Source organism: Balaenoptera acutorostrata, chromosome 16, assembly GCF_949987535.1.
Source record: "Balaenoptera acutorostrata chromosome 16, mBalAcu1.1, whole genome shotgun sequence".
NCBI lineage: Eukaryota > Metazoa > Chordata > Mammalia > Artiodactyla > Balaenopteridae > Balaenoptera > Balaenoptera acutorostrata.
The window spans coordinates 33331315-33358671 of record NC_080079.1 but is presented as its reverse complement, the minus strand read 5'-3'; the positions used below and the strand labels follow the sequence as shown (position 1 = coordinate 33358671).

General features: G+C 45.5%; 1 protein-coding gene across 1 annotated transcript in view; it reads right to left on the bottom strand.

The window, feature by feature from the left end:
- PDLIM1 (PDZ and LIM domain 1) overlaps positions 1–27357 on the bottom strand; it is a 47812-nt gene that overhangs the window by 3610 nt on the left and 16845 nt on the right. Inside the window, exons 3-5 of the mRNA XM_057530484.1 lie at positions 26681–26765; positions 22682–22881; positions 4104–4255 (exon numbers count right to left, since the gene is read on the bottom strand). Of these exons, the coding sequence (XP_057386467.1) occupies positions 4104–4255; positions 22682–22881; positions 26681–26765 (437 nt within the window). The remainder of the gene's footprint in view (positions 1–4103; positions 4256–22681; positions 22882–26680; positions 26766–27357) is intronic.

The following is a 27357-nucleotide window of genomic DNA, read 5'->3' as shown; positions in this document are numbered from 1 at the left end:
CCTTCCCTCTCCACTCGCTTACAGTAAAAATAGCTCCCTTCAGACTGTGGGCTACTACAAAAATTTTCAAATATCTCTCCTTCCAATGAAGCTTGCATCTCAAAGCTTTTGGGAAAAATGTGAAAATGAATGGAGTAAAGCACAGCCTTTTTACTATCCACTTCAATGCTCAACAACCCTCTGTGACTACATTACCTATAGAATCAAATTCATGGTCCTTAACCTTGCACCTGGTGGTCCTCCATGATCTGACTGCAGACCATCTGAGGATTTTCCTGGAAGCCTGGGAACCAGCCAAAATGAGCCTAGATACTTCCTGAGCAAGTCTCCAGCTTTCTTATCTCAGAGCCTGGGGTCCCCACTGTGTTTCTCGGTCCATGATGGCTGGGGACAGATGAATGAATAAACAAGATGTGGTGTATACATACCACAGAATATTATTCTGCCTTAAAAAGGAGGGAAATGCTGACACATGCTACAACATGGGTGAACCTTGAGGACATTATGCTGAGTGAAATAAGCCACGTACAAAAGGACAAATACTGCATGATTCCACTCATATGAAATACACGGAATAGTCAAATTCATGGAAACAGAAAGTAGAACGGTGGTTTCCATGGGCTGGGGAGGAGGGAGCCATGAGGAGTGGGTGCAGAGTTTCGGTTTTGCAAGATGAAGAGTTCTGTGGATGGACGGTGAAGATGGCAGCACAACAGTATGAATGTCCTCGGTGCCATGGAATCATATGCTTAAAAATGGTTAAGATGGTAAATTTTGTGTTAGGTGTATGTCCCCACAGTGAAAAAAAAATACAGCCTGCTTCTCCCTGCAATTTTTAGAATTTGATCCAGAGCAAGGGAAAGTGTGAGGAACCCAGGACCCTTTCTCCTAGTCCAGAGGCTGAATTTCACCCCAAATGAGAAGACCCACATTGAGTCTGGAGATTTATCACCAAGCCCTGCTGCAGCCAGACCTCCCTCGGGGGCCTCACTGACTGTGCCTGGCACATTACACGCACCGTTTCCCTTAAGGCTTTAAACTACCCGTGAAGTAGCCATTATTAGCCTCATCGGATGTGTGCAGAGAGAGTAGGGCTTAGAGAGACGAGCCACTTGCTGGAGGTCTCGTGGTGGGTCTCGGGCAGATCCTGGACACCAGTGCTGATGGTGCAGCGCTGCTTCATGAACCACAGGCCTTCTCGAATGACAGTAACCCTCACGGAGTGCCTTTACCATGCACCAGCCACTGCCCTGAGCTTTGACCGTTTCATCTCAAATGAAAACAGGTATTTGAGCTCCCTCACGTGAGAGCCTTCTGCATGTGGTAGATGTCTGGATTGGAACTTATGCTGTTCCATTCAGTGAAAATTTAATGCAAGTGCATATTAAGAGATAAGGGAGAGACCACAAGATCTATTATCTCCCTTTTCCTTTTTAGCAAAATTTTTATTTTCTTTGGAGCAAGAAGATATCCAGCCATCCAGCCCAGGTGAGAAAAACTATAATTCTCAGACTCTCTTGCAACTAGATGGGGCCATGTGACTAAATTCTGGTCAAAATATAAGTGGAATAGTCATGTGGGACTTCTGGGAAAAAGAAAGCTGGTTCATCTGAAAGGGGGATTCCCCAATTAGCCCTTCCCCTGTTCTTCCTTCCTGGTCCCTGGAAGTAGGCATGATGGCTGGAGCACCAGCTGCCAACTAGAACCATGAGGTAGCCTTGAGAATGGAAGCCACTGGCTTGGCAGGTAAGAATACCGGATGGAAGGGATGAAGCATGAAGAGCAGGGAGCTGCCACCTCAGGGCAGCTCAGTGATCCTGGGCTTCAAGTCCTTCTCTGTGACCTCTGTGACCTGAGGGCATGCAGTGAGGTGAGCCCTGCAATGTCTGTCTATGTTATACTTTGGGCTGGAATGGACTGACTTTTCCTATCTTAACTGAAGGGTTTTGCACCCGCTTACTCAGAGTATAGTTGTGGTTTCTCACGTTTTGAAAAACCATCATCCTCTAGGGTTGGCCCCCAAATCATCTGTCAGTTGGGCTAAGACTGGAACTTAATACAGAGTATATGACTCATTCCTTCCAAACTGCACAGGTACTCCAAGCAAAGGGGGAAATTGCTGGTAGGGACAATATCCTTCTAGCATAAAAGAAGAATTTTCCTAATATCCTGTGCTTATAAATTGCCAATTTCTCTAAAGAACCACCCAAATGGGGAGGAAGCTTGGGTGCGGAGTGTGTTCAGGAGGGAACTTTCAGCTCAGGAAGGACTCCTGGGATGCCAGCTCTGCAGCTGGGGGCTTCCAGGAGGAAGGTGACTCTTCCAGAGGGCACTCAGCTCTCACCCTCACTGGCCGCCCTGGGCAAAGAACCAACCCCTCAGGAGCCTGGCTGAAGCGGGTCTCAGAAACAGAACAACCAAGTGTCCCTCCCAGAAGTACCAACTCTCTTCACAGGCAGGCACACTGGGAAGAAGAAGAGAGCAGGAGAAGGCAGGGCTCCGGTGAGCCTCGTGGAAAGGGACAGCGCAGAGTGTGGAGGGTTGGGCCTCGTTGAGACCGGGAAGGGCTGCAAAACCCAACTCCCCAGAACTCACTGGTAGTTAGGCTGATGGTGAGAATCAGAGGCACGTGTGAATGACCGTCTGGGAGGTGGGCAAGCCCAAGAGCTGTCGCTCACAAGTCACCTTTGTGAGAAGGGGAAAAAAACATCTCCTCTGGGCTTCCCTGGTGGCGCAGTGGTTAAGAATCTGCCTGCCAATGCAGGGGACACAGGTTTGAGCCCTGGTCTGGGAAGATCCCACATGCCGCGGAGCAACTAGGCCCGTGAGCCACAACTACTAAGCCTGTGCGTCTGGAGCCTGTGCTCTGCAACAAGAGAGGCCGCGATAGTGAGAGGCCCGCGCACCGCGATGAAGGGTGGCCCCCGCTTGCCGCAACTGGAGAAAGCCCTCGCACAGAAACGAAGACCCAACACAGCCAAAAATAAATTAAAAAAAAAAAAAAAAAATCTCTTCTGCAACACACTCATCTGCCAGAAATTTCTCCTTGTTGTTGTTACAAAGCTATTGAGACAGCTTTGCTGCCACCCACTTGAAAATTATCGTAAGAAACACAGAGTGTATGATGTGTAGAGGGCAAAGACTATCTCCTGAGACCTGCAGAGCCACATGTGTGGCCCTGGGCGCCTCGGGCATTGGAGCTCACGTGTGGACAAGCTAAGGCTGGCCTGGAGCCTCTTGATGAGGTCTCAAACATCATAACAGTTACGAAGCACCTACTGTGTGCTGGTCACAGTGACAGGTGTTTTGTGTAATTTATAACATTTGATCCACACACCAGTCTTAGAGGAAAGGATTTTCATCCCTGATTGACATATGAGCAAACAAGCCTGGAAAGGTTCAGAGACTTGCCTAAGGTCACTCGGTGGGGGGATGTGGCTAAACTGGGGGCCCTCCGGTTCTCAGGAAGCTGTCCTCCCTAGAGCAAGAACAAGCACATGGCCCCAAAGTGAAGCTCAGAGCCTGGCTTCACTGCTGCTGATTCATTTCATTCTGCTTGTCATTCACATCCCATGGCCTTCACCCACTCACACGTGCCAGCCACCACAGAAACATGGTGTGTGGGCTCAAACCAAACCAGTGGCCAAGGGACAGACGACAGAATCCCACAACAGTCAAGCTCCCCACGTCCTCAGCCTCCCCATGCGCCTGTGACAGGAAACAGCTAGGCAGGTGTGGCTGGGAGCTCATTCATTCCTCCCCCCACTCCACCCCCCTTTTTCTTTTTTTTTTTTGGCTGTGCCTCGCAGCTTGCAGAATCTTAGTTCCCTGACCAAGGATTGAACCCGCGCCCTCCGCAGTGAAAGCACAGAGTCCTAACCACTGGACCGCCACGGAGTTCCCTCTTTCTTTTTTTAAAAGAGCTTTTAGCCTTTTAAGAGCCATGCCTTGCAAAGCACACTGTGTTCTTTCCACCTCTTCAGGGCTGTGTTCATCTGTGTTTCAGCAATGACTGCTCCTCAGCCCAGGCCTTGAACAAGAGCCTCTGACCCCCCGCCCCCCCCCCCCCCCACGCACGCACGCACACACACACGACTGATTACCTTTCTCCTCAGACTCCAGGATTTCCTGCAAAACCAGGAATGAAGTGGACTGTTTCGGAGGCTCATTTAACTCTTGTTTCTCCTGAAGCATCTTGTAAACTTCAGATTCTTTGTCAATGACGAGTCCGCTTGGAAGCTGAGAATGGTCTAAGCTGTGAAGAATGTTTGCAAGTTCATTAGGACATGTCAGAAGTTAGGGGAAAAAAATTCACCAGGCACCCCCTTCCAAGAGAAGGCACCCATGAATCAAAGGGTGGAGAGAAATGATCCCAATGGACGAAGCCTTCTCTTAATGCAGCCATAGACCTCCTGCCGATTCTGTGAGGTGTCTGTAGGCAGAGCTGGCTGCTGCTTCCAGACAATAAGAGGCTAGTTTTCCAGATAGTTTCAGTGATTCAATTACTTTTTAGCCTAATCCCATGGAATGGGAATGCCGTGCTTCTTTCAAAATTATATAAACAACATGATGTCGAAAGAAAATCTAGAAGAGGGAAAATGTCAACCACAATCCGAGCACTAAAAACTCGGCTGGGTCCCCTTAGTACGGGCCACATTCTTTCCCCAGAGCAGAAATCAGTGTTCTTTATTGCTGATGACATCAAAGGGCTCTCTCTGTCTCCATAATCTCTCCTAATTCTCACGGCAAGGAGCTCTGGTCTCTTCACCTACCACACAGAAGTAATAGTGTCTGCCCTGCTCAGTTCACACCGTTGTTGGCAAGGATGAGAAAGGCAAGAACTTTGTTTTCTGTTTTCTTGTTTTTTTTATTGGAGTATAGTTGATTTACAATGTTGTGTTAGTTTCAGGTGTACAGCAAAGTGAATCAGTTATACATATGCCTATATCCATTCTTTTTTAGATTCTTTTCCCAAATAGGCCATTACAGAGTGTTGAGGAGAGTTGCCTGGGCTATACACAGGGTCCTTATTAGTTATCTATTTATATATAGTCGTGTGTATATGTCAATCCCAATCTCCCAATTTATCCCTCTACCTCCGCCCCCCCCTTAACCCTGGTAACCATAAGTCTGTTTTCTACATCTGCGACTCTCTTCCTGTTTTGTAAATAAGTTCCTTTGTACCATTCTTTAGATTCCACACATGTGCGATATCACATGATATTTGTCCTTATCTGACTTACTTCACTCAGTATGACACTCTCGAGGTAAGTACTTTGTAAACAGTGAAGTGCTGTTCCGTTGAGGTTGAGCGGCGGGGGGGCAGAGGCCTCAGCTCGGGCTCAGGGACGGGGCAAGCCAGGCCTTGCCTCCCACACCTCCCCCTGTCCTTCTGGGCTCCCCACGACAGGGTGAGACAGGCAGAGCTGGCGGCCTCTTTGCCCCAGGGCCCATTTTCCAGGGGAGACACCTCTGCTGCCTGGTTTTGGGGAAGGAGGAGAGTGAAAGGAGGTAAACTCCAGTCCGCTTTACCTGTGAAGTCTGTCCTGAGTCCCACCCCTTTGCACCACCCGCTCCTCCCCTGTCCCAGCCACGACATCTGTTAACAGCACGGCTGACCAGCTTCGCAACTTGTCCCTCTGCCGCCACTCTCAGCCCCCAGGACCGCCTTACTTTTTTGAGCAGAGGCCAGAGTGGTATTTTAAACACGAGAATCAGACTGTGTGGGGATGTGGCTCCAAGTGTTCCCATCTGACTCGGAACCAAATAGTCACAGTTTTAGTAGCAAGACACAAGCTTAACCAAATTCACCTCCTTTGGAGTAAATATTCATTACGAAAAGTAGAAAGGCCCTACAAGATGTGGCTCTGCTCCCCTCTCCAAACACATCGCCTGGCACCCCTTGCTCGCTCCAGTGAGACCAGCCTTCATGGGGTTTCTAGGACACACCAGCCTCAGGGCCTTTGCACATCCTGCTCCCTCTGCCTGGAACGCTCCCTCCCCCTGGAACGCTCCCTCCCCCAGAGAGCCCAGTGGCTCCCACACTTCACTCGGGTCTCTGCTCAGATGTCCCGCCTCAGAGAGGGTCCCCGACCCTCAACTTAAAACAGTCCACTCCATCCCTGTCACTCTTCCCTTTGCTTTGCTGCATCTTTCTTCATGTTGTTTCTCACTCACCATCAATTATACTTGTTTCTTTATGGTCTGTCTTCCCCTGGAAAGTAAGCCCCTTGAGGGCAGGGCCATGGCCTGCCTTGTTCACCACTGTGTTCCTGCCCTGTATCAGTGCCCGGCACAGGGCTGGGGCATGGTAGGTGTTAGAGAAGTGGATTAAGTGCCTCTCTCCCCCTCACTGCACCCTCTCCCTGCTCCTGTGGGGTCGCAGGGAATCCCCCAGGGCTGTGCCAGGGACATGGGCAGTCCAGCCTCCTGGGCCCAGATCACCTCCTGCCTCTCAGCCTCGGCTGCTTTTTCAGAAGCCTCCACCCGCTAGGGAAGAGGGGCAGTGTGCCCAGTAGAGCCAGAGAGGAAATACCAGATGGTGGTGCAGTTTATCACCCACCCATTGCATAATCAGTTCACATTCCATTTTAAATGTGACTCAAGGCCCTGGCTGGAAGCAGGGTCACTCGCATCAGTGAAGCTCTAGGTTTTCCCTTTGACTACAACCAGGTTCTCACAATAGAGGACAAAGCCCTCAAAGAGTGACATCTTTTCTGCTGCTCTCAGGGAAGGTCAAAATGTAAGTAGAGAGATTCATCAGCTGGTCACTTGTGCAGGCCACGGTGGGGGGGAAGGGAAGGGAAGCCACTACCACTGCCCGTCCACAGCCACTGGTCTCTGTCCGTGTCTCTTTCCCTCCGTCCCCCAGGCAGGTGATGGGCCACCCTGAGGAGCGGTTGTAACCAGGGCCCACAGTCTTCCTGTGGCCCACCTTTTTAGCCCTGTTGTCTGAGATACATGCTGGACTCTTTCTTTGGGTCTTGAGTTCTGAGCTTGCCCTATAATAAATGTATTATGTTATTTCGACAAATATTTTTTTCTATTACACTTAGAACTATTTTAAAATCAAGATCAGACCGTGGAATGTTCTTGGGGAGAATTTTTCCCCTTCTTTGGTGTATGTTGTTATGTCTGGAAGCCACCAAGGGACTGCTAAAAATGACAGAAGCCAAACTACAAGGTCATCACATATTCTTCCAGCAAATGGTCTTGGAAAGTATTTCCATGATTAGTGAAAAGAAAACAGCTTACTATTTATTCTCAAATAATGATAATATCTTTCTACCACTTGACAATTTATAAAGCACTTTCAATACCCATCGCCTTATTTGAAGCATTGATATGCTTAATTCAAAGATAATATCCTAAGACCCAAGTCTTAGATGTTAGACTATCAGATATAGACAAATGACATCACAATATATTAAAAAAAAAATTCTAGGACAAAAACATGCATGAGAAATGGAGCCCCCAAAAAAAGCATTCTCACTTTTTATATATAGTAACAGCATTGAAAGGAAGAATTCTATAGTGATAAGCTCTCAAAAATATGAGCTACATGACTGAGTCACCAGGAGAAAAACTTCTGAGAGTGGGTCACTAAAAGTAAGCAGTCTTCTAAACCCAGGCTTTACAATTTTAATAACAAAATACAAGATTTTAATCAAATTTAACTCCTTTGGAGTAACTATCCATTACATTTTTCATGTTTCCTGCTTCTTGTTTCTCCCTGAGTCAGACTTGGTGCTGAATGTATGCCAGTTCCCTAAATGTTTGTTTTCTTCCAGTCTTTTAGGCCCTGACCACAGGGCCTGTCTCCCCAGGGATATCACAGCCAGGTGGCGCTCTGCCTGACGAGGTGGCTGACGTAGCTGGGTGTTTAAGGCTGGTGGTCTTTAGAACGTCAGAAGAAAACTCCACTTGAGTTCGTTTCCAAGAGGAAGATTTCAGAGGCTGAGCCTGCAGACCTTATGTGACACAAAGGCCTGTTCCAGCCAAAAGAGCAGCTGGGGTGAAGGTCAGAAGGTCAAGGAGAACAGAGGAAAAGCACACCCATGGTTTTGGAACAGCAACCCTGGGATGAGCATCTACTCCTCAAAACAGTGAAGTGACCAGAGTGGGGACATAAGAGACTCTTTAATTTTTTTTTTTTTAAACTTGAGCCATCACCCATGGCAGCAACTTAATAATCTGTATATAAATCTCAACTAAAACAAGGAAGCCATAAGAAAAAAATTCCCACTGCTGATAAAACCTTAATGGCATCATTTTCTCACATACTAAGTCAGCTTTGGTTCTGAACTAAAACTGCCTGTGTGTGTGACAAAGTTTGGGACGCAAAGAGGGATTACTTGAATTACAAGATGCATCCAGACGGGAGAAGACATTCTCTTCATAAAAATCGTTTTCCCATCTGGGAAGATGGAGTAGACATAAGTTTCCCTATTCCTCCCACTAAGTACAACTAAAAACCTTAGACATCCTATATAAGATGAACACAAGAAGACTCGGGGGGCTTCCCTAGTGGCGCAGTGGTTAAGAATCTGCCTGCCGGGCTTCCCTGGTGGCGCAGTGGTTAAGAATCTGCCTGCCAATGCAGGAGACATGGGTTCGAGCCCTGGTCTGGGAAGATCACACATGCCGTGGAGCAGCTAGGCCCGTGAGCCACAACTACTGAGCCTGCGTGTCTGGAGCCTGTGCTCCGCAATGGGAGAGGCCGCGACAGTGAGAGGCCCGCGCACCGCGATGAAGAGTGGCCCCCGCTCGCCGGAACTGGAGAAAGCCCTCACACAGAAACGAAGACCCAACACAGCCATAAATAAATAAATAAATAAATAAATAAAATTAAAAAAAAAAAAAAAAGAATCTGCCTGCCAATGCAGGGGACACGGGTTTGAGCCCTGGTCCAGGAAGATCCCACATGCCGTGGAGCAACTTAAGCCTGTGCACCACAACTACTGAGCCTGCGCTCTAGAGCCCGCGAGCCACAACTACCGAGCCCGTGTGCCACAACTACTGAAGCCCGTGCACCTAGAGCTCGTGCTCCACAAGAAGAGAAGCCACCACAATGAGAAGCCTGCACACCACAACGAAGAGTGGCCCCTGCTCGCCACAACTAGAGAAGGCCCGTGCGCAGCAACAAAAGACCCAACGCAGCCAAAAATAAATAAATAAAATTTATATTAAAAAAAAAAAAAAAAAGACTCTGAAAGGGGGACAGAAGAAGGCAGACCAGCCAGATACCTTGGGACCCAAGGAATGACAGTGGTCATACACTTCAGGCTCCAGTAGGGAGCCCGTATGTCACCCCCACCCAGCAGTGACAAGGCCACCACTCACCTGCAGTGAGTCCGTGGAGGCCATGTGGGTAGCCAGATTTCCCACTCCAGCAATAGTGAGCAGCCTCCAGTAACCTCCAGTGTCAACACAGCAGAGTGGGGAAACTGGCCTTCTACCCCCACCTTGGTTAAAACCACTCCTCAAGGTGGCCCATCACCTGACCTGGGGATGGGAGGCTCCCACAGTCCCCTGAGGGTGGGAGGGAGAGAGACAAGAGCAGGGACCAGCAGCTGTGGACATAGAGGGGTGGTGGCTTCCCTTCCCCCCACTGCAGCCTGTTGCAAGTGACCAGCTGGTAAGTCTCCTCTACTTAAATTTTGACCCTCCCTGAGACCAGCAGAGCATGTTCATTCTGTGAGCTTCATTGCTGTTACTGACCCTGCTTCCAGCTGGGAACCTGAGTACTTCAAGTGCCCCAGGAGGCTGACAGGAAAAAGAAAAAGAGAGGAGAGGAAGAAGTAACTTGGGGAGAATTACCCAGGGAAAACCTATACCTCAGTTTTCTTTCTTTTTTTTTAAATTTAATTTTATTTTTTATTTTGGCCATGCTGCGTGGCTTGCGGGATCTTAGTTCCCCTACCAGGGATTGAACCTGGGCCCGTGGCAGTGAAAGTGCTGAGTCCTAACCACTGGACTGACAGGGAAGTCCCTCAGTTTTCTTTTTAAAATGACATGTGAGCTAGTTATACAATGAGTGGATGCAAAATGAGTGAGTAAACATAATTGGAATAATTCATTTGCACTTGTAAAAGTGTCTTCACCCCTAAAGATAAAGTGGTTAGATTTGCTGAGAAAACTGTTGGTAGCCATTGCCTGCATTCTTGAACCTGGGAGACAGCCTGGCAGACTGCAGAGCATATCGCTTTATTTCTCACAAATTAGAACTTGTTTACATACAAACCTATCCTTCTGTATTGATAAATTGCACCACCATCTGATATTTGTTCTTTGGCTCCACTGGGTACACTGTCCCTCTTCCCTAGAGGGTGGAGGCTTCTGAAAAAACAGCCGAGGCTGAGAGGCAGGAGGTGATCTGAGCCCAGATATCCAGAAAAGGACTAGAGGATATGCTGATGGCAAATAAGCTCATGAAAAGATGTTCAACATCATTACCCACAGGGCAAGTGCAAATTAAAACCACAGTGATACATTACTACACACCTATGAGAATGGCTAGAATAAAAAATAGTCACAACACCAAATGCTGGAGAGGATACAGAGAAACTAGATCAAACGTAGGTAGGAATGTAAAATGGTACAGATATTCTGCAAAACTGTTTGGTAGTTTCTGTAAAATTAAACATGTAACTACCTTATGACCCAGCAATTGTACTCCTGGTCATTTATCCCAGAGATGAAAATTTATGGTTACACAAAAACCTGTTCACAAATCTTTACAGCCACTTTATCCATAATAGCCAAAAATAAGACACAACCCAGATGTCCGTCAATGGGTGAATGGTTAAACAAACCGTGGTACATCCATACCATGGAATAAAAAGGAACAAAAGAGGATAGAACAACCAGACAGAAGATTTATAAGCAAACTGAGGACCTGAACCACACTATAAACCAGTTGTACCTAACACAGAACACTGCACCCAACAACAGCAGAATATACATTCTTCTCAAGTGCACACAGAGCATTCTCCAAGATAGATCACAGGTTAGGCCACAAAAAAGTCTTCACAAATTTAAGAAGACTGGGGGCTTCCCTGGTGGCGCAGTGGTTGAGAGTCTGCCTGCCAATGCAGGGGACACGGGTTCGAGCCCTGGTCTGGAAAGATCCCACATGCCGCAGAGCAACTAGGCCCGTGAGCCACAATTGCTGAGCCTGCGCGTCTGGAGCCTGTGCTCCGCAACAAGAGAGGCTGCGGTGGTGAGAGTCCTGCGCACCGTGATGAAGAGTGGCCCCCACTTGCTGCAACTAGAGAAAGCCCTCGCACAGAAACGAAGACCCAACACAGCCATAAATAAAAAAATAAAATAAATAAAAAAAATAAAAATAAAAAAATTTAAGAAGACTGAAATTGCCAAGTATCTTTTCTGACCACAGTGGAATGAAACTAGAAATCGGCAAAAGGAAAACTGGGAAGTTCACAAACATGCGGAAATTAAACAACCCACTAATGAACAATGAGACAAAGAAGTCACAACAGAAATTAGAAAATATTTTGAGACAAATGAAAATGAAAAAAATATATCAAAACTTAGGGACATAGCAAAAGCTGAGAAAAAACATTATAGTAGCAGTAATGCCTAATTTAAAAAGAAGAAAGATCTCAAGCAAACTTTACACCTCAATGAACAAGAAAAAGAAGAACAAACTAAAGTTAGCAGAAGGGGACTTCCCTGGTGGCACAGTGGTTAAGACTCTGCCTGCCAGTGCAGGGGACACGGGTTCGAGCCCTGCTCTGGGAAGATCCCACATGCTGCGGAGCAACTAAGTCCATGCGTCACAGCTACTGAGCCTGCACTCTAGAGCCCACGAGCCACAACTACTGAGCCCACGTGCCACAACTACTGAAGCCTGCGAGCCTAGAGCCCGTGCTCTGCAACAAGCGAAGTCACCGCAATGAGAAGCCTGTGCACTGCAACAAAGATTAGCCCCTGCTCGCCACAACTAGAGAAAGCCCGTGCACAGCAATGAAGACCCAACAGAGCCAAATAAATAAATAAAATAAAATAAATTTAAATAAATAAATAACGTTAGCAGAAGGAAGAAAATAATAAAGACTACAGCACACATAAAACAGAAAAGAGAAAAACAATAGGAAAAATAGAACAAACTTAAAAAGAGTTTGGTTTTTTGAAAAGATCAACAAAATTGACAAACCCTCAGCTAGACTAAGAAAAAAAGGAGAGAAGACTGAAATAACAAAAAATCAGAAATGAAAGAGAAGACACTACCATGCCTATAACAAATAAAAAAGATCATAAAAGACTATTATGAACAATTATATCAACAAACTGGATAGCCTAGAAGAAATAGATAAATTCCTACCAAGACTGAATCATGAAAGAAAAAAAAAAATCTGAACAGACCTATAATAAATAACATGATCGAATCAGTAATAAAAAATCTCCTAACAGGGCTTCCCTGGTGGCGCAGTGGTTAAGAATCCACCTGCCAATGCAGGGGACACGGGTTTGAGCCCTGGTCCAGGAAGATCCCACATGCTGCGGAGTAACTAAGCCCGTGCACCACAACTACTGAGCCTGCACTCTAAAGCCCGCTCCTAGAGCCCGTGCTCTGCAATAAGAGAAGCCACCACGATGAGAAGCCCGTGCACTGAAACGAAGAGTAGCCCCCGCTCACCACAACTACAGAAGGCCCGCACACAGCAACGAAGACCCAACACAGCCAAAAATAAGTAAGTTAAATAAATAAAAATTTTTTTAAAATGTCATAAGAAGTCTTTAAAAAAAAAAAAAAACTCCTAACAACAAAAAAGCCCAGGACCAGATGGCTTCACTGGAGAATTCTACCAACTATTCAAAGAAAAATTAACACCAATCCTTCTCAAAGTCTTCCCAAAAAAACGGAAGAGGAGGGAACACTTACAAATTCATTCTATGAGGCCAGCAGTACCCTGATAGCAGAACCAGACAAAGATACTACAGGAAAAGAAAACTACAGACCAATATCCCTGATGAATATTGATGCAAAAATCCTCAGCAAACTGAATTCAACAGCACATTAAAATGATTATACACTATGAGTAAGTGGGATTTGCTTCTGAAATGGAAAGATGGCTCAACATATAAAAATCAGTCAGTGTAATTAATACACTATATTAACAGAATGCAGATTAGAAGACAAAAACCACATCATCATTTCAATTGATGCAGAAAAAGCATTTGACAAAATTCAGTATACTTTCATGATAAAAACACTAAAAAAACTAGGAATAGAAGAAAATTACTTCAGCATAATAAAGGCCATGTATGACAAGTTTACATCTAACATCATACTCAATATTGAAAAAGTAAGTTTTTCCTCTAAGATCAGGAACAAGACAAGGATGCCCACTCTCACCACTTCCATTCAACATAGTACTAGAAGTCCTGACCAGAGCAACTAGGCAAGAAAAGGAAATAAAAGGCATCCAAATTGGAAAGCAAGAAGTAAAATTATCTTTGTTCACAGATGACATGATCTTATATGTGGAAAACCCTGAAGCTTCCATACACAAAAAGAATTGTTAAAACTAGGACTTTCCTGGCGGTCCAGTGGTTAGGACTCCACGCTTCCACTGCAGGGGGCACAGGTTTGATCCCTGGTCAGGGAACTAAGATCCCTCATGCCACAGGGTGTGGCCAAAAAAAAAGAATTGTTAAAACTAATAAAGGAATTCAGCAAAGTTGCAGGACACAAAATCGATACTCAAAAATCAGTTGTGTTTCTATATACTAACAAAGAATAATCCAAACAGAAAATTAAGAAAACAATCCTATTTACAATAGCATCAAAAGAATAAAATACTTGGGAATAAACTTAGCCAAGGAGGCAAAAGACTTGTTCTGAAAACTATGAAACATCAATGAAAAAAGTTGAAGAAGACAAAAATAAATGGAGGGGCTTCCCTGGTGGCGCAGTGGTTAAGAATCTGCCTGCCAGTGCAGGGGACACAGGTTTGAGCCCTGGTCTGGGAAGATCCCACATGCCACGGAGCAACTAAGCCCGTGTGCCACAACTACTGAGCCTGCGCTCTAGAGCCCGTGAGCCACAACTACTGAGCTCACGTGCCACAACTGCCAAAGCCCGCACGCCTGGAGCCCGTGCTGTGCAACAAGAGGGGCCACCGCAATGAGAAGCCCACGCACCGTGACGAAAAGTAGCCCCCACTTGCTGCAACTAGAGAAAGCCCGCGTGCAGCAACAAAGACCCAGCGCAGCCAAAAATAATAAACAAATAAAATAAATAAAATTTAAAAATTTAAAAAAAAGAAAAATAAATGGAGATATATCCATTTTCATGGATTAGAAGAATTAATATTGCTAAAAATGTCAATACTACTCAAAGTGACGTACAGATTCATTGCAATCCCTATCAAAATCCCAACAGCATTTTTTGCAGAAACAGAAAAAAAAAAATCCTAATATTCATATGGTACCTCAAAGAACCCCAAATAACCAAAGAAATATTAAAGAAGAAAAACAAGACCAGAGGTATCACACTTCCTGATGTCAAAACATAGTGGAGGGGAGTTTCCTGGCGGTCCAGTGGTTAAGATTCGACACTTCCAATGCAGGGGGCATGAGTTTGATCCCTGGTCAGGGAAGTAAGATCCCACATGCCGCATGGCAGGGCCAAAACAAACAGGTGTGGGGGGTGGGGTGGAGAGGAGACCATATTGCAAAGCTACAGTAACCAAAACAGTATGGTACTTGCATAAAGACAGACATATAGACTGAAGGAACAGAATATGCAGCCCAGAAATAAACCCTGGCATATAAGGTCAAATGATCTTTGATGAGGGTCCTAAGGATACACCATGCAGAAAGGATAGTCTCTTCAATAAGTGGTATTGAGAAAGCTGGATATCTGTGTACAAAAGAATGAAATTGGACCTTTATCTCACCATATACAAAAATCAACTAAAAATGAATTGAAGACTTATTGTAAGACCTGAGACCATAAAACTCCTAGAAGAAAACAGGGAAAAGCTTCATGGCATTAGTCTTGGCAATGATTTCTTGAATATGACAGCAAAAGCACAAGGATCAAAATCAAGTGGGACTACATTAAACTAAAAAGCTTCTACATAACAAAGGAAACATTCAACAGAGTGAAAAGGCAATCTACAGAATGGGAGAAAATATTTGCAAACCATGTATCTGATAAGACGTTAATGTCCAGAATATACAGAGAATACCTACAACTCCACAACAAAAAAACCCCCAAATAACCAGATTTTTTTAAATGGGCAAAGGACTTGAACTGACGTTTCTCCAAAAAGATACACAATGGCCAACGACCATGTGAAAAGATGGTCAACATCACTATTCATCAGGGAAACACAAATCAAAGCCATGAGACATATCACCTTATGCCCATTAGGATAGCTGCTACCAAAAACCAAAATAAAACAAAAAACCAGAAAATAACAAGTGTTGGTGAGGATGGAAAAACTGAAACCCTGTGCACTGTTGGTGGGAATGTAAAATGGTACAGCACTATGGAAAACACTATGGAGATCACTCAGATAATTAAAAATAGAACTACTGTATGATCCAGCAATCCCACCTCTGGGTATATATCCAAAAGAATAAAAATCAGGCTCTCATAGAAATATTTGCATACTCATGTTCACTGCAGCATTGTTTACAATAAATAGCTGAGAGGTGGAAGTAACCTAAATGTCCACTGACAGATAAATGGATAAAGAAAATGTAGTATATTCAGATAATGGATATTATTCAGCTTTTAAAAAAAAATCCTGGGCTTCCCTGGTGGCGCAGTGGTTGAGAATCTGCCTGCTAATGCAGGGGACACGGGTTCGAGCCCTGGTCTGGGAAGATCCCACATGCCACGGAGCAGCTGGGCCCGTGAGCCACAATTGCTGAGCCTGCGCGTCTGGAGCCTGTGCCCCGCGACGGGAGGGGCCGCGATAGAGAAAGGCCCGCGCACCGCGATGAAGAGCGGTCCCCGCACCGCGATGAAGAGTGGCCCCCGCTTGCCGCAACTGGAGAAAGCCCTCGCACGAACCGAAGACCCAACACAGCCAAAAATAAATAAATAAATAAATAAATAAATAAGAAAATCCTTTAAAAAAAAAAAATCCTGTCCCATGCTGCAACATGGATGAACCTTGAGGACATTATGCTAAGTGAAAGAAGCCAGTCACAGAAAGACAAATACTGCATGATTCCACTTATATGAGGTGTCTAAAGTAGTCACTCTTAGAAACAGAAAATAGAATGGTGGTTGCCAAGGGCTGGAGGGAGGAGGGAAAGCGGAGTTGTTTAATGGGTGGAGAGTTTCTGTTTTGCGAGACAAAAAATTTCTAGAGATCTGCTGTACAAGAATATGTATGTAGTTACCACTACTGCACTGTATACTGAAAAATGGTTAAGATGGCATATTTTATGCTATGTGTTTTTTACCACAATTTTAAAAAAAATATCTTTCAAACAGAAAAAAAAGGAACTACTGGTACCTAAAACAACCTAACTAAAATCAGATAAATCTCCAGTGAATGATTCTGAGTAAAAAAAGTCAATATCTGAAAGTTACATACTGTGTGATTCCATTAATAACATTCTTGAAATAATAAAATTACAGAAATGAAGAGCAGCTTAGTGGGTTGCCAGGGGTAAAGTGGGGTGCAGGGGTGGGAGGGAAGTGGGTGTGGCTATAAAAGGGAAACGTGAGGAATCTCTGTGGTGATAGAAATGTTCTGTATCTTGGCCATATAAATGTCAATATTCTAGTTTTGATTTCATGCTTATGGTTTTCAGGATGTTACCATTGATGGAAACTGGGTGAAAGCTATAGGGGATTTCTCTGTTTTGTTCCCTATAAGTGCAATATGAATCTACAATTATTGCAAAATAAAAAGTTCAGTTAAGTTTAAGACAAATTTTCTCCAAATGATGGAGGCTAGACACTAACTGGAAATGATGTAGAGGAGATTTTAGTACGTGATTTTTATGTAGGTGGGGAGAAAGGATGTAGGCTGACTCAGAAAAACTGTTCAAGTCTGAGCTGCCCCAACCTGGTTACCCCAGTGTTCACCAAATACGCAAATCTGAGAAACCCTGTGTAATCATTTTTGGAAGGGGAGCCTGGTCAGAATGTTCCCTCAGTTTTAATCTTTTTTTTTTAAAATTAATTAATTAATTAATTTATGGCTGTGTTGGGTCTTCGTTTCTGTGTGAGGGCTTTCTCTAGTTGTGGCAAGCCGGGGCCACTCTTCATCGCGGTGCGCGGGCCTCTCACTATCACGGCCTCTCTTGTTGTAGAGCACAGGCTCCAGACGCGCACGCTCAGTAACTGTGGCTCACGGGCCCAGTTGCTCCGTGGCATGTGGGATCTTCCCAGACCAGGGCTCGAACCCGTGTCCCCTGCATTGGCAGGCAGACTCTCAACCACTGCGCCACCAGGGAAGCCCCCCTAAGTTTTAATCTTCAAAGGCCTAGATGTTGGATCTAATAAGAAACCAGAGGAGTAATTTTGGGCACCAGGAGAAGAGGGAGGAACATCCAGACCCCCAAGCCAGTTCTCTGTGGGCTGTGGGCAAGTTTAGTTAGAGGGGCAAGCAGCCACCTGCATGATGGAGGTTTTCTTCTGACCAAGCTCCAGTGAGTCAGGGCTAATATAATCCCTCTGGTATCAACTGAACAAAGAACAATGAATGTTTCCCTTTATTTCCACTGTACCTGCTTAGAAATCTGCCTCATGAGTTTATGGGGGGATCACCTGAGAACACAAATTGGAAGAGCTAGTATCTTGGGACTATTGTGGTGGCTATGGGAGCCCAACTGATTATTCCATGAATACCACTCCATCAGGAAGGTAATCAATTGTACTGGTTGGCTGAACTTAAGCTACAGTGCTGGGAAAGAAAGAAACTTACCCTAAGTTACAGCAAGATCTTCTCCATGATATTTGTCTACATGCTTCCACCCTCTGGAGCCCCTAGTACTCAGAAGTGATGGGTATGGAGCTCCTCATGCATGCTGAAATCAGTAACAAGTAGCATTTACTGAGCACCACCAGAGGCCAGCCCCTAGGCTGGATAGTTTTTGCACATAGCATTGAAATTTCCCAATAACCTGGTGGTGAGGTAGTTCGTATTATCTGCTTTATAGATGAAGAGACTGAGTTTCAGAAGTTACGTGGTTTGCCCAAGGTCCCACAGCTAGCAAGAGGCAGAGCTGGAATTCAAGCTCAGGCCCCTCTATCTATAAAGCCTGCACCTTTAAGAAAGTATCAAGCAGTATCACATATATAATGAAATCCAGGCCCCAAATCCCCAGAAAATGACCAGAGCCCCTAAACTCAGTGGAAAGGGGTCAGAGGGCAGGTGAAAGCTTTCTGCTGATCAGAGCCACATTTCCTCCACCCACTTGGTACACAGTAGGCACTCAGTAAACAACTGTTAAGCTGAACTGACCCAGAGTCCCTCCCACTCAACCGTGTGTGCTGGGAGAACAGGAGGCAGATGGCGGGCACCTCTTGCCTGCCTTCCCCGTTGAATTTGGCAGTGGCAATGCTCTCTGTGTTCTTGTCTGACGGGGATGGGGCCCTGGGAAATCCTACAAGACAGATAGCCACACACACACCAGGCTGCTTTGAAGGGCATGCGACAAAGAAACTCAGAGTGTGCCCCAGGGTATCCGTGATGACCTCAGATGCAAAGTATGAAGTGAGCCAATTCTGTAACCTCAGCGAATTTCACAGACTAAACAGTGGCGGGTGAGCGCTTGTGACTTCTGCTGACAGAGCGGCAACATGACCTGGTAGCTGCTGGGTTTGCACAAGAATCTTCCTTCACTGATATGCACAATCGGCCTCTCTAGGAACAGACCAGTAAGCAGAGACCCACACACAGGGCATTTCCTCTGCCAGGGGTTGCCGGTATTCCCACTGTTGCTGGATTCATCTTCAAAGAGTTTGGGATGGAGCCGAAGCTGGGACCCCTCTGCTGAGAAAATCTGGAAGGAGACTTGTGATAAAGACTCAGAGGCTGCTGTAGCCAAGAAAGTCTGCCACAGGCGGGGAGAGGGGCTGCAGGAAAGGCTCGCACAGTGTCCAGACAGTAGAGATTCAATTGTTTCAGATTGGAGGGAGGGAACAGGCGGGGAGCAGGAGAGAAGAAGAAAGAAGACATTAATAAAAGAATAACGGCCAAGGCCATACTAAAAATACTTCCCTGGCACATATTTCTGCCAATGCATAGCAGCCTTTCAATTAAGGATGTGTCATTTCCTGGGTTATTAAATCCAGATCATGGAACATTCCACTCTGGGACAGTAAAAGAGGGTCACGTTCTCAGCCTCCCCCAGCACAAAAGCAGCAAAGAATGGGGATCATGGCTCTCGGTGTTTCCACCACTCAACTCCCCACTGAGCTGCTTGGGAGAAAGCTTCCCTTCGGGGTATGTCCGTGGAAGCTTAGGGGGGCCCAGCATGGCGCTCTTTCTCAGGTACCCCATAGGCCCCACAGTCACCGTGAAGGGCATCATCATCATCTCAAGCCAGTAGGGGCCTGGCAGGACTCAGAATTGAAGGACGAAGAAGCATTAGTAGCCATTTTGCCTTGGTTACTACAATAAATGCTGGCGACCTTTAACATCTTATAAAGCCAAAGTCACACGGCAGAAGGTCTCCCCTGCTAGGCCCTGCGAAGCTTAAAAGGAAATTGCAAGGCCGTCTCAGTGCTGGGCACAGAGACCTGCATGCAGCAGGTGCCCAAAATACCTGCCTCCCTTTTTCGGGGAGAAGGACTATGTGCACAGTATGATCAAGGGGCTCTCGAGAGATCAGGGGGCTCCCCACAATAGCTCTTTCCAAACATTTAAGTAGTTTGGAACCTCTTGTGCCTTAACCTGTCCTAAACTGCATCTGCAGCAGCGGGTTTGCCATTTAATCACCCTAACAGCTGGGCAGAGTCTTGTTAAAGGTGAATTGAGAAGAAATTGAACAGCAAAATTGGCTTCAGAACTAGTATAAGAACTGAGGATTCCAACCCTAAATGAAACAAAAAGACAACCTACAGACTGGGAGAAAATATTTGCAAGCAATACGACTGACAAGGGGTTACTTCCCAAAATATGCAAACAGCTCATACAACTTAATATCAAAAACAACCCAATCAAAAAATGGGCAGAAGACCTAAATAGACATTTCTCCAAAGACAACATACATATGGCCAACAGGCACATGAATGGATGCTTAACATCATTAATTATTAGAGAAATGCAAATCAAAACTACAATGAGGCATCATCTCACACCAGTTAGAATGGCCATCATCAGAAAGTCTACAAAGAGGGACTTCCCTGGTGGCGCAGTGGTTGAGAATCCACCTGCCAGTGCAGGGGACACGGGTTCAAGCCCTGGTCCAGGAAGATCCCACATGCCGCGGAGCAACTAAGCCCATGCACCACAACTACTGAAGCCTGTGCTCTAGAGCCCAAGCTCTGCAACAAGAGAAGCCACCACAATGAGAAGCCCGTGCACCGCAATGAAGAGTAGACCCTGCTCACCCCGCTCACTGCAACTAGAGAAAGCCCGCATGCAGCAACGAAGACCCAACAACAAAAAGACCCAATGCAGCCAAAAATAAGTAAATTTTAAAAAAATTAAAAAAAAAAAAGTCTACAAAGAACAAATGCTGCAGAGGGTGTGGAGAAAAGAGAACCCTCCTACACTGTTGGTGGGAATGTAAATTAGTGTAGCCACTGTGGAGAATAGTGGAGGTTCCTTAAAAAACTAAAAATAGAGCTACCATATGATCCAGCAATCCCACTCCTGGGCATATATCTAGAAAAGATGAAAACTCGAATTCGAAAAGATACATGTACCCCAGTGTTCATTGCAGCAGTATTTACAATAGCCAAGACATGGAAACAACCCAAGTGCCCATCAACAGACGTTTGGTTTAAGAAGATGTGACACACACACACACACACACACACACACACACACACACACCCAGCCACCCACCCCTGAATATTACTTAGCCATAAAAAAGAATGAAATAGTGCCATTTGCAGCAACATGGATGGACCTAGATAATATCATACTAAGTGAAGTAAGTCAGACAAATATTATATGATATCACTTACATGTGGAATCTGAAAAATAATACAAATGAATCTATTTACAAAACAGAAACAGTCATAGACACAGAAAACAAATTTATGGTTACCAAAGGGGAAAGGGGGGGAGGGATAAATTAAGAGTACAGAACAGATACACACCACCATATATAAAATAAATAAACAACAAAGATTTACTGTATAGCACAGGGAACTATATTCAGTATCTTGTAATAACCTATAATGGAAGAGAATCTGAAAAAAAAAAAAATATATATATACACACACACATATAAAAAACCAAATCACTTTATACATATAAATACCTGAAACTAACATAAGATTGTAAATCAACTATACTTCAGTTAAAAAAGAAAAGAACCGAGGGTTCCAAGCGGAAAAGATCCTCCGAGATCAGACAAGTTTGGAGCACATGGTATTTTCCAACAAGTCTGACTGTCAGCAACATCTAAAAATCGGGGGATTTCAGATGAAAAGCTTTCTGACTTCTGGTTTGATGAAATGAATCATCAGAAATGGGAATCCTAGGCCTGCATGTGGTGTCTGGCTGGAGCCAAGGAGTGGTTCCCCCTCTGGACGGGGCATGCACTGTCCAGCTGCCAGGGGTCGCTCTCCTCCTCCTTGTCTGCACTCAGAGCTCTGTCCTTGAGTCCTTATCTTCCCTGCCACCTTTGGGCATGTGAGGTGGTAACTCGTGCCCTAGTCCCTCCCGTTTTCCACCACAGACAACTGATCCCATCTCTTACTCTCTGTCCTCAAACCCAGTTCTCTACCATGGGCTGTGGGATTCCCAGTGTTTGTGGATTCATCTTCAAAGTGGGAGAGAGCCGACTCTGGGCCCCCTCTGCTGGGAAGATGCAGAGGATCCTTTGGATAAAGACTTAGAGGCAGCTGTGGCCAAAGGCGACAGGCCTCCCCAGCCCTAAGCAAGATGCTTAGACCTCTCCACCCCGGCCACCTGCAACCCTTCCTCTCCCCTGGGCAAGCCCACCTCTGCCTCTGCCCCAGATCTGAACCTGTTCTAACAGACACACATTTACATCCTCATGGACTTCTTTCTATTATTTCTACTGGGCCACTTGAGGGAAAAAGGCAAACACTGCTTCACCAAAAACTGCATTCAGGTACTCTTCCCTTGCTCAGACCAAATGGTGGTCATAAGCAGAAAGCCCAAACTATGAAAACTGAACAGTTTCTTGGGAAGCAGCAGAGCCGTCAAGGAAGGAAAATGGTCACTTAGAAGAAGACAGTGACCACGGAAACCAGGATAATAATAACATAGGTCTCGGTGAATACTCAGTTGGTGTGTCAGACACGGTACTGGCATTTTACAGGTTACTTCTTATTTTACAACAGCCCTACAAGGCAGGTGGTATTACCCCCTTTTTAGAGATGAGGAAAATGAACACAGAAAGAACTGTGCTAAAGTAGACATTTTTCTCCCAGGGCTAGTGGCTGAACCTTCTGCCCGCTGCCTGCATGAGCCTGTCCTGGTGTGAAAAGCCTCTTCCAGGACTGGCCCAGAGCGGACTTCATGGGCCTACTTACGCTCTGCCATTCGTCTCCTGCCCACTGGCTGCCGTCTTTGACTCCAAGGCATTGTTGAAGTTGGAGATGTTTTCAGAGGAGTAGAGGCCAGCTGGGTTGTTGTACTGGTTTGTGATGACCCTGGGGGCAGGGCTGGAGGCAGGTGAGGCGGTAAAGGGCATGGCACTCCGGTTGTGGGCGCTTCCTATGTGTAGGACCTCCTGCGGGCAGAGATCAGAGGAGAAATCGGGGGTGTCCAATATGCACCCCTCGATGGACGGTACAGGCTGAGTGCCAGGGAGAGAGAGGTGTTCCAATGAGCTATGATGGCCCTGGCTCAATGCCAAACTAGCTGAGGGGCTCTGACAAACCCACCTGACACAGGGCAAGACCCAGGACGTTGCACGAGCCGGGCACGTGTGCAGTTTCATCTGCCAGCTCTGCCTCCTGGTTCTTCCCTGAGGCCCAGCAGAGCCTGATCTCCTGCTGGGTACCCCTGGGCAGGACACCCCCTGATGCCCTGGGCTGTCAGGATCCAAGTCAGAGCTGAAACACCCTTTCAGGGCACATTTCCAGAGGGATTAAGTACCAGGAAGAGAGGAACTGGCATCACTTCAGTGCGGAGCAGGAGATGATTAAAGGTGGAGACGAATTCCCCAGGAAGGAGCGGTTTAGAGAAGCAAGATAAGAGGGTTGTTGTGTCACCAGTGAAGCAGCTGCTGACTAGGCAGAGAAGCCTCAGTGCGCTGGCAGAAGGGGCTACGGGGAATGACTGATCTGGTGTTTTGTGTGGGAGAAGGCCAAGGCTGATCAGGTGGAAGGCTGGGGGATACCTGCTACAGAGCGGGGCCCGGGGGGAGCTGCAGGAAAGGACTTCGAGTTCCTGTGCTCACTGCCCTCTTCCTGTAATCTGAGGAAGCGCCCTCCACCTCCACGCTGGACTGCCAGGACTTGGGAGGGTGACCACTACAGCTGCAACACCTAGGAGCTACTTTAAGAACACCCCTGAAAACTTCTTAAACTAACATGCGCTTTTTGAAAAAAATCACGGCTTTTCTGATGACTCAGTTAGCAAGATGCTTTCCGCATGGGTGTTCTGGTTCAAACCCTGCTCCCAGGGGAGAGCGTACTCTGTGCAGCCTACTAAACTCGATGTGCGTCCTATTTTCTGGGTCTCCCAGAAATCCTTCTGAATCCTGGACTCCTTGTTAACACCCAGGCCCAGAACGACTGCTCTTCCCTTTTTTTTTTTTTTTCTCTCTTTCTTCACTAAACCTTCAAGTCTTCCACACTTTCTTAGAAAACGATGATGAAAACCACCAGCTTAATTCACTGTGTACTGACTTAAAAGACAACATGAAAATGTGTTTATGACGATTCAGATAGTCTCCCTCTTCAACAAGTCGGAATCAGTGCGGTTTTACTGTATACATTACGTTGAGCTGACTTTATCCACGTTGGACAAAAGCTCAGTACACACAGCTTGTTCACCAAAGGGGAAGTATAATTAGTTAAGAAAATAACTTCAGCAGTAATCAAAGAATGGTTAAGTACGTTCTACGGCACAACTACCCCAAGGAATAAGAAGTGGTCATTAACGGCAGCAGACTTCCCGAAGGGTGGCCTGGGACTCGGGCCCCCGTCAGTGGCTACCTTGCAGCTCTGTGGGGCAGGTGGACAGCGGCAGCCGGGATTGCAATTCTTTCCTCCTGTCTCCTTCCCCACAGCAATTCCTTAGGAGCATCTTAGGATGCTGAGCACCAGGGAAGAGCCCTCATATTTCTGTCTTGGCTCAGTTTTTTCCCTGTCGCTTCCTGCTCGGCTTTGGGCAAGTTATACTTCTTTCTTAGCCATTGCACAGTGCCCAGCACACAGCAGACAGTCAACCAGTGTCATTCCCTTCTCCTTCCATAGAAACACATTTTCAGTTAGAATGGAAGTCAGTAGAAAATGCAGGTTGGAAATTCTGATTTTTTACTTTATAGAGAATCTCCTAAGAATGTATCTGTTTTGTATATAAAAGGAGTATATCTAACCCCATGTGAATACTGGTCTTTCCAGAAGTCAGGCAGTTAATTCAGGGCCTGCCTTTTGGAAGGGATGATGTCATTGTTTGGGCTTTGTATTTATGTCTCCAAGGAAACTCAATAATGAGGAAATATAAACTAGGTGTGTAACTACACTGACCTCAGATAAGCTGGGGTGTGGGCTAGCCTTACATGAATGAACAAATCCTTTAATTACAGATGAACTCTGCTCTTACTCATTCCTCTATTTGAGAATGACTGGAAGTGGAAGATTTTGGAAAAATGAGAGGTGGGAAGTTTTTCATATGAACAAAGAATTACTGGAATCAAAAGAAATGTATAGTCAAGTTAGATGTTAAAGTGTTGGAGATTTTTTTTTAATCTGAAGAAAACTACCTTCAAAAGATTAATATAGGTACTCAGATTATATGTTTAAGATGAAAATTCAAGTATAATACATATAAAAAGTATAACTAAAATGTAAGCATTGCCTTACTGAAGTGAAAACTAGGATTTTAGATAGACCACATTAAAACAAAATCATTCCTTATATATTATAAAACATATAAGGACTTAACACATTAAAACAACATTTATAGTAAATTTAATGAAATGGCTGAGAACTCCCTAGGAAATTGGAATTGACTGTGGCATGTTTTAAATTAGTTTGCACAACTGCCAGCTTATAGACTGAATGCCATTTCATGAACTTTCCTTAGAGGGGCTGTACAGAATAATATGGTCATGTCAGTTTTGAAATGCCAGATGCAAAATGATCCTTAAAGTGACTCTTAGGACTAAGTATTATTTTTATTATATTAATGGGAAAAATTTTGTGGGATTGCATTTCTGGCATTTTAATGGAAGACATTTGAGAAAATACCATTCACATACAACCACTCAATTTACCCACACTAATGTACCCAGTGAGTTCAATTTCATACAAGTTTCTGTTTTAGGTATAAAAGATAACTAGCTATATGTTGTCTTTTGATTATATCTCAATACACCATAAAAATGAAACAGTGTCCCAAATTTTGAAAAAAGAAATTAAAGTTCACATCTTCAATTGGGGCTAAATGTATAACAATCACAAACCAGTCTAAAAGAAGTTTACAAAAGCCATTATCGACTTAACTACTAACATACCACTAACAACTCATTAATTTATCCAAGAGACACACTTTGTGAAAAGTAGCATATCAGGTGTGAGGAATTTTACAAGAATGTTCTAAACATTCTTCTCTACGTTTCTCCCCTTGTTTCTAAAGACTACCCATTCATTGTAGATAATTTAGGAGATGTAGTTAAAGAAGAAATACCATCACTTATAATCTATTATGTACAAATATGGGATCTCAGGACAGTCTCCCGTCCAGGAAATTCTATTTGGCCAACAAATTGTGCATTGACTCCCTATCACATTTTCCAATATGAACTACCACTTTATTTTAGTAATTTTAAGATCTCACTGTAAGAAAACTAGAGATTCCCATCCTAAGGCTCTTGGAAACCAGGCAGTAGGACCCGGGACCCGGGGTGGGGCGGGGAATGTCTGGGTTTACTACTAAATTTCCTTGTAGTTCCTCTAGGCTCTAGGCCTCAGGACCCAAACTTCTTTTCGTCCCTGGCATGATTCATTTGCATCTGCAATCCATAATGAGCTGAGTCAGCACCCCTATTTTGCCGTGGTTCTGCCACCCTATTCTGCACAGGAAAGCTTCCGCCCGCTTCCCGTATCCCCTTCCTACCCGCTGTGTCCAGCCCAGGCCCTGGCGTCACTGCCCTGGGGTTTTCCAGCCCCTTCCTCCCGCAGTTCCCTTACGGGAAGAACCAAACAAGAGCCAGGTCCCAGCAGTGTCAGCGGAGGGCCCTCCCACTGCGTCCTATCCCCTGCCTCCAGGGCAGGAAAAACGCGAGTGTGCCCAGCTGTGTCAAAAGCAGAAAGGCCTCTGGGTGCTGAGAGCAAGGGCCATGGTGGGCAAGTACTTACTTGGGGTTCAGAGGCTAAATTCATCCTGTATGGGTGACGTTTCCCTTCCTCTGTCACCAGAGGAGACCAGATTTTCTGTTCAGATCTGCAACAGATTGACAAAGCTGTTGTTTCATGCATGCTAAATAAATAATATATACTAAAAACGGAGTGGGAAAGTGTCCCCTCTTGCCCGGCTGCTAGCCTCCGAACTAGCACTCTGCCCCCGCCTTCCCCTCCATTTTGCTATCAGTGTGTGATTTTCGGAAGCACCAACCTCATGACATCATGTCTGATGGCTGTGTGCGCTCAGCCCTGAGGGATTTCCCAAGCTGCTGTCATTCTTCCAGCCTCATCCTCCCCCACTGCGCTCTGTACCGCTGACCCAGCCACACCGGCCTCCTCCGTGCTCCTGAGCGTGCCTGATGCCACCCCACCTCTGCTCAGGACGGGGTGAGCTCCTCTATCTCATCCCGTGTTCCCGATCCAGACCAGATAACCAACTTGTTCGTGAAGTGTGTCTGGACCAAACAAAATTGATGCCTCCTTTTCTGAGCTTGGAGAGGATTTCCTTGTACCATTCACACAGCAACTCTCTAGGTCTTGTCTCAGTTTTCATTAGTGTAGCATTTTTTCACTCTTACGGGTAAAGAATATTTGTACTTATCCTTATATTGTCAGAGTGCCCAGCACAGGGC